At 49.4% G+C, this 13,699-nt stretch overlaps 1 protein-coding gene across 5 annotated transcripts in view; it reads right to left on the reverse strand.

Moving 5' to 3' along the window:
• Positions 1-261: 261 nt before the first annotated feature.
• Ptpre (protein tyrosine phosphatase receptor type E) overlaps positions 262-13,699 on the reverse strand; it is a 131,143-nt gene continuing 117,705 nt past the window's right edge. For 4 of the 5 annotated variants that reach the window (XM_027929927.2, XM_027929925.2, XM_027929924.2 and 1 more), the window contains 7 exons: positions 13,279-13,372; positions 12,089-12,165; positions 11,133-11,267; positions 9,263-9,388; positions 8,326-8,492; positions 6,434-6,569; positions 262-3,153 (listed from right to left, as the gene is read on the reverse strand). In XM_027929927.2, coding sequence (XP_027785728.1) covers positions 3,079-3,153; positions 6,434-6,569; positions 8,326-8,492; positions 9,263-9,388; positions 11,133-11,267; positions 12,089-12,165; positions 13,279-13,372 — 810 coding nt within the window. In that variant the 3' untranslated portion in view covers positions 262-3,078. The other variant, XM_027929926.2, reaches the window with a different exon arrangement.

Consider the following 13,699-nt stretch of genomic DNA (forward strand, 5'->3'; position numbering starts at 1 on the left):
AGTGCCCACTCACTCACCTTTAGGGGCTGTGCTGGGTCAGAGCTAAAGTTTTAAAATCATTATATGTAAATTAGTTCCCACTTCCTGATGTAGGGCACTTGGTGTGCACGTGTGTGGGGCACTGGAGATTGACCTGGATCCTCATGTACGCTATGCAAGTGCTCCACCACTGAGCTACACCCAGCCCCTAATGCATGTCTTGTCTATGAGGACTTAAGGCACAGAAATAAAATTAAGAAATGTGAAGAAAGAGACAGAGGCTGGTAGTCAAAGTAATGGTTTATCCTCGCATCCGAATGTTTTAGATCTTGCAATTTGCATATACAAAGAATTCAGCAACATTCACTGGCATTATACTGAGAGCAAGATCAAATCATAAATCTAATAAAAGAAAATATGATAGTTGGAATTGTAATACATACATATAAAGACTGCACATAAATTATGCACAACTTAGTTAAATAAACGAAAATGTATCAGTTATTATACATTTAAAAAAATAACATGGGTATGTCTCCAAATGCTGAAACACAGGTATCAGGCTCGTTTTAAAAAGTTTTTAAAAACACATAAAAATACCTTTGAAAACACCAGTATGCATTCTTCATCTGTCTAGCACATTGAGAGAGTAAATTAAGTCACATAGTGACCATGGAGCATTCCGATCAGAATGGGAAGCTTCTGATCTCTATTTGGCATTTGAACGCAATGCATGCAGCAGAGAAAGGCGGAGGGGCACTGTGGTGGCCAGCCCTGGGCTGTTGTGTTCTGTACACTCGACTTTCTTTGACTGAGGGAAGAGATGAATGTGCCAGGTGCACAGATTAGATGCCAGGGCTCCGTACTCCCTCTCCACACAGCTGCCCAGGGAGAGGGTCTGAACTTGGCCTTGGGGGAGGTTGCAAGGCTGTAGGGACCAGCCCCTATGAAGGCAAGTCTGCCCAGACTGGGAAGGGACCCTACATCCACAGGAGGGTGGCTTCTGGTTGTTTCTGGAACGGGATAAGATTGGGAACAGGTAGAACCCAAAAGGGGACACCTGGGATAATCCCTGGGATGGTCCCCAGGGATGGGGGTGGGGGCAGGATAAACACATAAACAGGGCACTTTCCTGAGGACACTTTCACTGTAAATCTACCTTAAGGCACTTCTTGATACAAGAGTTGCCAGGTAGACCATAAAAGGGCTTCAAGAATTCTGACTACCAGCTCCTAAATGGGGACGGAATTCCTGGCCCTTGGCTTTGACTTTAAACTCTATAATAAACCACCAGCTCCACAGTGCCCTTGCCAGGTGCTGAATGAAAGTACATGGCCCTCTTTTTCTCCTTTAGTCAAAGAAAGGCTCAGGGCTTGGGATGTTAACAATGGAAACAAAAGTAGCAATTGGCAAGTTACAGAGAGCTCCTTCCTTTCCGGTCTTCCCCCAGGTGCCTGACTGCTGCACAGAGGACAGGGTGTAGACAGCTTGCGGCCTGGTGCAGTGTGGTGGCCCACGGTGGTGGTGAGGGAGCAGGCTTTCCTCCTTCCAGAAGGGCAGCTACTGTGGTCCCCGGGGGGCTCTGAGCCGAGGGGAGGGAGAGGAGCTTGGTTACCTGTGAGCCTGTGGAGGACAGTGACTGACCCAGTCACACCTGCATATACTGTAAACGAACAGGGGATAAACAGTGCAGCAGGCGGGCACCCTGGGTTCTCAGTGAAAATGCCAAATAAGGCCACTATAATTTCATACCTCTTTTAAAAGCAAAAAAAAAAAAAAAAAAAAAAGTACCATAACTGCACATGTTCAATGCTTTCAGTATGTCAGACCAGACATCTGCTTTTAATATTGTGCTCTTCTGCTAGGTGTCTGATGGCCATGGAAAGATCATAGCCGAGTTAGAGGTTGGACACTCATTCCCCCACCTCCTCTGCCCCTCAGCCAATCCCATCGGCAACAGGATCACTATTATTACCTAGTGCCAAAGGTCTCAGCAATATTTCCATTCAAAAATAAGTTAAGACTTTAGATTAAGGATTTCTGTCTTTGTTTTTTATTAAACATTGAGGAGTGGGATGTTTAAAAACTGTACAAATCTAGATTTTTTAAGATTTCTTTTCTTACAAACAATCTTAGCTTTTTACAAGAAACTTTTAAATACCAAAATGCTTCTCAGAAAATTTACAGTGTGTTTGCGATCATCCTCGGGTGTCTACCCAAATGTGTGCTCCTTGACTGTGCGTGCATAAGACACTATATGTTTGGACGGGAGGATTCTGCACTGAGCCTACAGGCCTAGCTCAAGGCCAGCACAGGCAGCTGCCATGCCTAGGAGGGAGAAGGAGAATGCTCTGGGTTGGACTCTGAGTCGAAAGGACAGACAGATGGACCATAAGTGGTGCTTTGGGAGTGTAGCACCCATGGCTGACTTTGCTATACCCAAGGCCATGGGTGGATGGACGACCTGGCCATCATCCATGTCATCTACAAACATGGCTCACACGCAGCCTCTTGAACATTACCCCACAGCCACTGACCACACTGCTGTATTTTGGGCCTGGATTCAGGTTGGAAAGTCTTAGATCTTTACAATGGAAAGATAAATCATGTGGCTGAGGCTGAGGATTTTGCAAAAGTCCTTAGTGCATTGCTTTCAGAAATAATGCTGTTGCTCAGGATTGTAAGATCAGCACTTGGATTCTAACTATTCAACTGATTTCTGAGTCCTCAACTGTCTTGACAATGGTCTTTGTGTTTAGGGTCTTGCATAAGCACACTTGGCATATTAAGAATTCCAACATTTAGAGATGCACAATGTGTGAAATTACATGATATGAATCTAATGATGAATGAAGGTATTTACTGATATTAGCAGAAATATATATTTTGTGGGATATTATTTGATCTTAACATATTATTCCAATTTTTAAAAAAGGATATTTAAGATTTAATAACTTTATAGCAGGTGGCCTTTAAAGCATGACAAAATATATACAAAGAAATTAGGAAGGGCATTAATGTCAACTATGAAATAAATTAACATAATTTTTACAAAATATACTGACAATTAAATTAAAAAATATTTTAAGGCAGGAATCTTCATTTGAAATTAGCATAATCAGAAAATATATCAATAAAATCTTGTACCACTTTGTAGCAGAATTCATACTGTTCCTGAAAAGAAAAATAAGAAACAGTGAAATGATGCTTCAAAACCCATATTTGACTATTCATTAAAATAAGAACCATTAAAAAAATTAAATTCTGCCTGCTTACTGAAATACCGTCTGCCCACATGCAGATCAGCTTCTGTAACACAGTTTAGTTTTCAGGCCCATAAAAATTTCCAAATAAAGCTTTTCCTTTCATAGAAAGTGTCAGGATTTAGTTTCAGATTAGTGCATTCTCCAGTAGTCCAAGTAAAATATCTTTAGTTCTTATATTTAAACTGTAAAACAAACATTTTTTAAACAAAAAAAAATCCAAAAAGTTCTATCAGATAAAGTTCATAATGTAACAAAAAGTATTTCATGAATGCTAAATAAAACAAAGATCTGGATTATTTGCAAACTTAAATTTACTCCACTAAAGGACTTGGTTTCATGTGACTCTTACTAGAAGTCAAAAGAATAACTGCCTTACATTTGTGTAAGGCATTTCTGTTAGTATGACATTGTACATATTGCCAGGCTCCTTGTCTCAGCCACCCCATGAGGGTGACCATCCTGTACTGCCTGTGGCGACCATCAGTGGGAAGAAAGGAAGGTGGAGAAAATGATAATTGCTGAATTTTTCCTGAAAAACCTACTGAATATTCAGACAAGCAAGTGGACATAACCCATCACAGGCAGAGGAGGTTCGCCAAAGGTTCCAGTGACAGCCGACAGTGGTGACCCAGCCTCTCCTGTAAAAGGGTGCAGCCCAAGGGGCACATGTGATCTGGGAGCCTTAGCCAAGGGCTCAGGAGGCCAGAGAGGCTGGGAGCCGTCCTCAGCGGCCTCCTGTCTTCTTTCCCAACATATGGGATGCAGCCTCTTCAAATCACAGGTCCAGCAAAGGTCAGAACATGCCCTAAAGACGGCAAACCTCAGCCGCTCAGCCTTTCCGGGAGTCTCAGTATGATCAGGATGGGATGGCACATGGTCTCCAGAGAAAGAAAGTTGGACCAAAAGCCTGGACCTGAGAGTGCATGAATGCCAGTCCCTGCCAAACTCAGTCCAGGATGCGGGAAACAAGACTAAGTGGTCAGCAATTAGAAACTGGTTTGTGTGCCGAGTCAACCTGCACCAGTGAGCCTCTCTTTACCCAACCGAGGTTTTGCACCCTGTGTTCTTTGCCCAAATACCCTGCTAAGAGACAGGTCTGGCAGCACAGAATAGTGGTTATACCCTTTAATTCTGCAGTCAGGTAGATTGGGTTTGAATCTTGTTCTGACACTTAAAACCCAAGCAGTCTGCTTGACTATTCCAAAGGGGATGACTGCAAGAACATGCCCCGTGGACATCAGGATACACAAGGAGACGAGAAGGATGTCTGTAAAGTGCCTGATACCTGATAGTCATCACGCAATGGCCAATTTGTCCCTATTTGTCTGCTTGTTGGCCTCTGTTTTGGAAGGCACATTATGTGCTGGGTGTGTGGGTGTGAAGCTGCCACCAGGCAGGAGAGCCAGAAAAAAAAATCCCAGGGCAGCTTCCCAGTGAGGGGGACAGGAGGTGGGGGGAGAAGGGACGAGGGAGCAGAGCTGGGACTGTAGGGCACTTGGACCTGATGCACTGGGAAATAAAACACTTGGGCCAGACAGGAAAATTACATGAGCCATTAACTCTCAGAGTCCAAGGAAGTTCTGCAAGCAGCTTCTCTGCAAGATGATCTTTGGTACAGTTGCTGGTGCCTCCCCTGGGGCCAGGCACTAGTAGAACTTTAAAGCAAATTTTGCACAGTGGCTTAAGGACAGTGCCATCAGCTCATTTCCCACAGAAACCCCAAAAGCAGAAGGAGCTTGTCCAAGTAGGCAGAGCCTTGGGAGAGTCCCATTGTGGCCAAGATGCTGTCCTGGAGGCCAAGGGTCACAGGGTTCTCACAGTGTATCTTTCTCTTATACTTATGTCTGCTCAGGCAGGACTAGAAGATGCCCGGAGGGAGACCAAAAAGGGGGTTCTTATTAAATTCTTAGTAACCATTATGATTGCTATTATTTTTATTAACACACATTAATTGAACGAATTAATGGAGTTCATTTGATATTTCAACACTTTGTGGAGTGCTCTGTGCCATTTTTCCCACACCCAGCATTGTTCAGCTGTGACATGTGGGGCAGGAACTACCAGGAGGCAGGTGTAAACCACAGGAGGCTTTCATGGGCCTCTCCAGCATTTCCTCAGAGCCCTACAGGGACCAACAGAGCTGGAACTAGGGCCCGAGGCCAGTGGAGAGCTCTGGGTGCCTCATCCTTCCAACTGTTGCCAGCCATCCAGGTTCCCAATGGGTTCAGAGCTTGCAGGGTACAGAGACTTACAGTGCAAGAGATCCAGCAAGCACCAAGTTCCTTCCAGTCCAGGGGCTCTCAAACTTGGGTTCACTTTGCTACCAGCTGTGGGGCTTTAAATATGCTGATACCTGGGTCCCCCACTATGGGATTAGATTCCACTTAATTGGTTTGAGGGGCTATTTGGGCAACTGGAGGCAAGTTAAAGTCTCCAGGTGAGTGTACCCTGCAGCCAGGACAGACAACCCTGGTCTCAGTCACCAAGGCACACCTGCTCTTGGCTCAGTGGTTCCTGTGGCTGCTGTGCCCTCTGTGACAGGAAAGCTGTGGGAAGGTCCTTTCTCCTCCTTTCTTTCAGTGGGGACCAGGCTGCTCAAGGCAGGTTTGTGCTAGTGTGGAGAAGGAGCAGGCAGGGAGGAAAAGTCCTAAACAAGGGAGCTTTAGGGAAAATGACGAGCTATAACAGTCTTAAAATCATACCTTCTGGTTTAGCAAGTGCCCTTACTGAATTTGGCGAGGAAGACTCAATTCCCAAACCAGGAAGCATGTAACATAAGAGAATGTGTAGGGCAATCATATACCAGCTGGGTCCCTTATGTCCCTGGGCAGGGTCTTGAGGTTGGGTGAGACTCTGCCAAGGAAATCAGACCAACTAAACGCCATAGTGTAAGAATGAAAATGACAAGACCTTTCAGTGCTGCTTTCGAACTTGATAATGATGTGATTTTTAAATGCGGTGGAATTTGTGGGCAAGCCCCTCCTCTTGGTCTTGCCCACAGGACAGATGTGTGCGAGACTGAGGAAGGGAGGGTGTGCGGCTTCACTGTGGAAAGCTGCAGCGGCTCTCCGCCCTGGGAATCGCACCCTCCGCCTCCCCACGCTGGAGCACCTTTCACGAAACAGACATCAAACCCACGACACAATCCTCCACTCTTCTGGAAACATCCTTATCGTTCAGGTTCTTACCAGGGTTTGCACCATGTGTGGCCTCTGAAGTCGTAAGCTCTTCACAGCTTGAAATACATCTAAGAGTCCCTCAGCTTTTACTCGTTCCAAAATGTTGCTGAGGGCTATGAATGTACCTGTTCTCCCAGCTCCCGCACTGTGGACAGAAAGTGCGTGGTGACGATCATTCAGCTTGCACACAGAGAGCTTACAGCCACCCCTGCACACCAGCACGGAAGTGACAGTCACTGGAAAGGATCAGAATTTGTCTGGATCTTTAGTGGTCTTTCCCGGAGCTTAGTTTCTGAGCAAGATTCAGCAAACCTACCATTGCTAGAGCACGTCCCCATTTACAGGAACCAGCTTGTTTGTGAAACGAATCAGACAGTTACAGTTTTTAAGCATTTCCCTTTTTCCTTGTGCAGACCAGGGGTTCCCCAAGTGTGGTTCAGGGAGCGGTGGGCTCAGCATCACCTGGGAACTCATTAGAAATGGGAACAATGCCATTCAGGTCCAGGGAGGGAGGAGGATCCTGGCACACACCCTCCTTACTGTGCAGGCCTGTCTTCTGGATCTGGGGACCCTGAAAAGTGGCACTTCAGGGATGTTAAGACAGCAGGTGCTCACTATTGAGGACGGTCAGACCTCGGATTTCCAGCAGTGAGCATGGAGTGAATGTGAATATTCATTAATGTCTAGAGCAGGGCCAGATGCTCTTAGTGTAGCCCAAGCCAGAGGCCGACAGGAGGTGGGACTGCCCAGCCTCTTCCAGCAGCTCTGACCTGCTGTGTTGCCTTCTCCCACATCTGCCTTTCCTCAGGTGGGACCCCTTGTGCCCTCCATGTGCTAAACTCTTCAGGAAGCCACGCCTTTCTACTTTATTCTAAATGACCTCTGCAAAGCCCTCTGGAACTAAGTGCCAGGTGTGAGCTCCGCTTCCTGGTCAGGCCAGGAGTGCACTCAGGTGACCTTACACTGGGAAAGAGTCCCACCCCTCTTAGTTAGGCAGGGGCTCTGGTGGCCACACTATATGGGGCAGCAGGTGGAGGAAAGGCAGGTCATAAGAAGTGGGAAGTGAAACATAATCACAGCTTTAGAAGCAAATCATCACCCCAAACCCAAGTTGGCAGAACCTTGGGAGAGTCCCACTGTGGCCAAGATGCTGTCCTGGAGGCCAAGGGTCACAGGGTTCTCACAGTGTATCTTTCTCTTATACTTATGTCTGCTCAGGCAGGACTAGAAGATGCCCGGAGGGAGACCAAAAAGGGGGTTCTTATTAAATTCTTAGTAACTATTATGATTGCTATTATTTTTATTAACACGTATTAATTGAACGAATTAATGGAGTTCATTTGATATTTCAACACTTTGTGGAGTGCTCTGTACCTTCTTGGAGGAACTTTGTGAGGATGGCCACAGGACCGCCAGCCTGTTGGAGTTAAGGTTATGGAGGGCGGGTCTTCAGATCTGGCGGGATTTACCCTATGCTCTCTGCAAGGTGCTGTCAGGTCCTCCAGGGGGAAATCCACTGCCTCCAGGGACACTCTACCCTGGGATGTCCCTCTTCCCCTGCCCATGATGGGGTGGGGGTGGCGATGAGGGATCCCAACCTGAATCCCCTCACGTGGCCAGCCCCCACCCCCACCCTCGTGGTCCTTCGGCAGCACAGACTGTTCCTGGCGCAGGAGGGAGGATGGCTAGAGAGGCCCGGAACGATTTTCAGGACCATGTTCCCAAAGCCTCCCGCAGGTGCTTTCTGCTTGTATACCGGGATGGCGTTCACGTGCTATGTGACGTCATGCGTGAAGTGTGTAAGGGAAGGGACACAGTCTAGGGACTCACGATGCCCGCAGCACTCGCGGGCTCTGCTCCCCAGCTGCCGGGTGGGCGGCAGGGTCTGCGGGCGCGCTCACCTGCAGTGCACGGTGATGGGGTGGTTGCCGGTCTGCTGCTGTTGCTTCTGCACCGCCGCGATGAGGTCGATCATGCCTTTGCCCTCGGCGGGAATTCCGATCTCGGGCCAGCCGTGGAAGTGGAACTGGCGCACGGTGCGGACCTGCCCTTCCTGGCGCGCCAGGGGCTGCATGGGAGAAGGGTCTCAGCACTGCAGGTCCACGCCCGCTGGGTCTACCGACCTGTCACGAGTCTGGCTGGGCCCAGAGCCCTCCCTGGCTCCTCTGTGGCCACCAACATCATCTCCTTCCCCCCAGGCTATCGTAACAGGCCTGGCTAGTCCTGGGTCCAAGACATATAAGGACAGCTGTGCTCAGGGCAGGACATCCTCTTTCTGAGATGTCAGGGCTCAGAGGCTGGAAGCAAGTCCTGCATATGCCTAGCAGCTGTGTGACCCCCTGGACTGGCTGGCTGGAATTCAGAACCAAGACCCACAGGTGAGTCATCTCACCCTGCTGACCCAGAGATCGCGGAGAGTTTTTGCAAAGGTGATCAGAGCCCTGGACCTAAAGGGGACCTGGATGGGGGTTCTGAGGAGGTCCATGGCAGAGGGCCCCAAGAGGCCTCTGTGGCTTCATTCATCTCATCCTCTCCTGCTCACTACTGAGGTCACTGCCCTGGCTGGGAATGGGAGAGTAATGCTGGATGGGTGGGCCTCCGCCTCACAGCCTCAGCCTCCAGCAAGGATGCAGGTGACCACCAGGAGGTATGGATTCAATGGGAGACTGGCCACTGGATAACCTCGTAGCTCTTCATGTACTCTGGGACTCAGGAAAAGGCAGATAGAGCAGGGCAGGTAACAGGTACAGGCCTGGATCTGGCACCGTGACAGGCAGATCCCGGAGTGAGGAGGCTTCATGAGGTCTGCAAGAGCTGAAAGAGCCAGGGCAGCAATACCTGATTGAAGGTGACCAGGAAGTCTCGTATACTGATGGCATCAGAAAGGGTATCACTCTTGATCTCAATGGTTATTTCTCCATGAGTGACTGAGCCCTCTGTCGGCCAGTACTGGTAGCATTTATCCTTGAGAGATGAAATAAAATGTTAAGTCTGGTAACACCTGGCTACTACTCCTTTTGATCTTATGATGTAGAATTGTTGTCAAACCATTTAAGATATTTCACCTGTCCAAGAAAATGACATATGAATCTGAATGTGATATCCATTAATGCCTGTTGATCAAGGGCCCAGAATAGAGTCTAGAAATAAATACATGCATGGAACTTCATACAGAACAGAAAGGAGAGATTATTCAACAAAGAGAGCTGGAAAAATAAAACTGGATCCCTGGCCCTTACCCTGTGCCTCCTGGAGGTGGCCGGATAGGGGCTGTATTCCATAATAGTAGCCTGGAACCCTCATAACAACAGACTGGATAGGCTAAGACTTAAGGCTAAAAACAAGACTGTGAAACCCTTAGAAGAATAAAATATCCTTTCACTTTGGGATACAGAAGGATTTACTAAATAAGACCCCCAATGAGTGAGCCCAAAATGAGGTACCATTAAAAACAGCTGATTGGAGTGAAACTCACATCTCTTATTAACAGATATCAGCGAGAGTGAAAAGACAGGCCACCAACTGCAGAGAGGTGTTTGCAATGCATGAAACCAACCAAGATGAGCATGGAGAGCATGCAGAGAGGTCTTACAAATCATCAGTAACGGGCCCCCCTGCCCCGTAGGAGGGAGCACGGTGCAGAGCAAAGCAGGCAGTTTTACACAAGAGGAAAAGTGCCAGCCACAGATGGGGGAAGTGTGCTCCACCTTGGAGGAGTCAGGGGGATGCAAATTAGGACCAGGAAGAGGTGTGTCTACAATTATTTACTCACAAGGATTAGGGCGCCCAGAACACTAGGCGTGTAACGGATGATAGATCCTACACACCCCAGGTGAGCCCTCTGCAGACCAGTTTGGAAGGAAAGCAGCTGAGAATCATCTGGCAGATTCCCACTGCAGGTGCTCTGCAGGGGAGGGCACACTGGAGACCCCACCCAGTGCAGCATGAGACGTGTACAAGAAGGGGCAGCAGCACCATTGGTAAAAAGGAAAATGGCAGGAGGAAGGTAAAGAAGGGACGTAATGAAACAAGGTGATGCCAACACAGAAAATCAACCAAAGCTCAGACTTAAGTGGAAAAATCCAGTCCTCGAGGAGCACACATCTAACACTACTCTTTATATAATATAAAGTTCAGATATAAGCAAAAACAAGTCTTTTTTTGTCGTCCCCCCTTCCCCTCCCCTCAGCCTGGCAACAGGTGGCCTCCTTTTGGACCCCAAGGATTTGCTGTTCTAGACATTAAGATAAACAGACTCCTGCTGGGTGGTGCTGGGCTCGTTCACCTACACGATGCTTTCTCTGTTGGGTTCACGAATGTTTGTCACATTATGAAGTAAATATGAGAGGGCCAAGGGTGGGTTTCTGGGAAAACGAAACAGAAACATGCTTGATTTGACTAGAACAATATCAACAGGGGACGCATGTCAACGTCTGTCTCTTTCTTCAGCGGGTGGTGATCTCGACTGACACAGGATCAGGATTTGAACTACGGCTAAGAGGGGTGTTTAGGCCAACACCCCCTCCACCCCCAGAAAAGCAGAGGGTGGAGTAGGACCCTTCTCATCTCTGACCTCTCCGCCTCCTGCCAGGCTGGGCCTCACCAGCCTGTCTGCAGGACGCAAGCAGGTGAGGTGCTGTACGGGGTAGCTGTGGCCACTGCAGGTGCCCAGATGCCCTGGAGGACCTGAGCCGGCGGCAGTGCTCACCTGCTCTCGCTCCTGCACCTCGGTCAGCATCACGATCGTGTGGCACTTCCACTCCCACACCATCCTCCAGAAGTCCTCGACGGTGTGCGCCAGCGGCCCCTGGGTGGCGATGAAATAGTCCTTCTGGCGGTAGCCCTTCAAGTGGGGGAGCAGAGGTTAGAATCCGGTTTCCTTATCTCTGATGGCCACCACCTGCCAGGAGCGCTTAGACAGCCCCAGGCCTGAGGAGGAAAACTTGATCTTCATGGCCTGAACCAAAGCCAAGTTGTACACGTGTGTGCACACGCACACCCCCCCCACACCCATGAAGCAGGCCAGGATGCCCACTTCACCTGAGCACTACACACCTGGCCTCCACCTCCAGCACCTGAGGTCCCCTCCGAATGGCTACTGTGAACTACCAACTGCAGCATATTGATGGGATGGGGGTCTGGGCAGGGACCTAGGCGTGGAGCCGGAGGAAGGTGCTTCAAATCCCAGCTCCACCAGGGCCCCACTGACATCTGAAGTCATCTCCTCAACTGCAAACGGGAACACTAATGTGCATTTGGCCACAAGGTCTATCCTGCCTGCTTTTCTGCAGATGCCATTGTGCATAAGGACATGCTGTGGCCTGGACACATGATCCTGTTGTCCATATCGTAGGCACAAGTCACAGAAATAGCCCAGGGAGGAAGCCTCAGAAGCCCTGGAGGTATGGCTGGGGTGTAATGGGTGTGTTTGAGAAAAGCAGCTCGCAGTGGAAGCTGGTGAAGAAATGGCCACTGACCCCGCAGTGTCATGGCCTATTCCCAAGCACACTCTTATTTTTTTTTTTTAAGCAAGCAACTTGGCTACCAGCAGCTGAGTTTCTGCAGACTTGCCAGTGCCTTCTATGGTGAAAACAAGGTACCAGAGAGTGTGGCCACACAGGAAGGCATACACACACCATGCACACCTTAGGCCGCAGTACTTACGTCTATGAAGGACGCATTGATGTAGTCCGTGTACTCCTGACCCCTTTTCATGGAGAGGATCACTCGATTGAAGTCATCTGCAAATGGCATTATGTTTCAGCGAGAACAGATACTGTCCTGCCCTGAAAACCTTGACCTATACACTTGCTATACACTTCCAAAATGTGAGGCCACCTCTTTGGGGCCTTTACCATATAAAGCAGGTTAATAAAGTTTTCTAGGGAAGTTTTGTTTTGTTTCTTTGGAAAGCTCTGAAAATAATCCAGTTATTTCTTTCATGTTTCATGAATCGATATGATACATACTAAATTACAAGTATTAAAACCACTGACTTTAAGGAATACAGAGTGTAGCCAGTAGGAGCTGGAACTGCCAGCCTGAGGATACTGTGGCCATGGAGAATCACGGGTCTGAGTGGGGAAGGCTGGCCCAGCCCCAGGAACTTCTGCTCTCTGCAGCACAGGTGACCACAGTGAGAGCAAGCCCGCTCCAGCATTGCCGCGGCAGGCGTTTGTTGAGCAGTGGGTCCATCAAGGGCACGTTGTCTGCAACACGGCTTGCCCTCTTCTTGGCCGGGCGCTGTCCCACCTCCCTCCCATGTGCGTCGGTGCCCTCAGTGTCCACTCTTCGCCCTAACTTCTCTTTCTCCCCACTGGATGAGACCCCAGATGTGGGCTCCTACCTCCTTGCTGGCCACTGCCTCCCGTGCCCACAGTGTCAGCAGAGTCCCAGCTCCACTTGCGGCCCTGGTCTTACCCTCCCCACGTCTCTTCCTGGAAAGGCCCAGCTGCCTTGGGCTCCGATCTGGCTGTCCACATAGCCTCAGCCCACACTCACGCTCCCCTCTGCAGGGGTCCAGAATAAGGGCCCAGGCCTGCCCGTGGCAACCCTCTCAGCTTCCCTGGGCCCTCCCTGCAGGGCAGTCAGGGGCCTCCCCTGCCTCTGGGCCACATCCCAGGCTGGGACACACCTGGACTGCTTGGGCTACCTGGGTGCCCCAGAAAGGTCTTCTCTTCTCAATATTTGATAATAGCATCTAGGGGCCCAGAGTCTGGATCTGAGGGCACCCGCTCCTGACCCTGGTTTATAGAGGTGGTTGGTCAGCAGGCTCTCAGCAACTGAGAGCAGCCCATCCCAGCCCCTGCCCCAGTCTGCCCTGAGGGGTGGCAACCTGAGCAGGGCGGCCTTACACGGGATGATCTGGATGACTCGGGCCTTCTTCATGTTTGCTGGTAAGTTGCCGGTCCTCATGTTCTCCTTCATGATCCGGACATTGGTCAATTTCTGCACAATTGATAGGACACAGTGATGCAGTTATAACTCCTGGGAAAAGTGCTCAGCCAATAACAGTCCTACTGTGGGGGGCCCCTGGACACGGGGAACACCTGTCTCCATTCCAATAAGTCGCCTCAGCATTGGGAGATAACAGGTGGCCTCAAGCCTCATCCCCTGCTTCCAAAGCTATGAAAGCCCCTCACCATTCTTCCTTGAAATCATGATCCAGCACGTGCCCTGCTCCTCCGGGGTTAGCCAAGAGGGTAAATGATGGAAAGGCTCCATCTCAAGGGTCACTTCTCCTCGGCCCGCCCACCAGGAGATGGTGCACCCTGG

This window comes from Marmota flaviventris, chromosome 4 (assembly GCF_047511675.1).
Source record: "Marmota flaviventris isolate mMarFla1 chromosome 4, mMarFla1.hap1, whole genome shotgun sequence".
Lineage (NCBI taxonomy): Eukaryota > Metazoa > Chordata > Mammalia > Rodentia > Sciuridae > Marmota > Marmota flaviventris.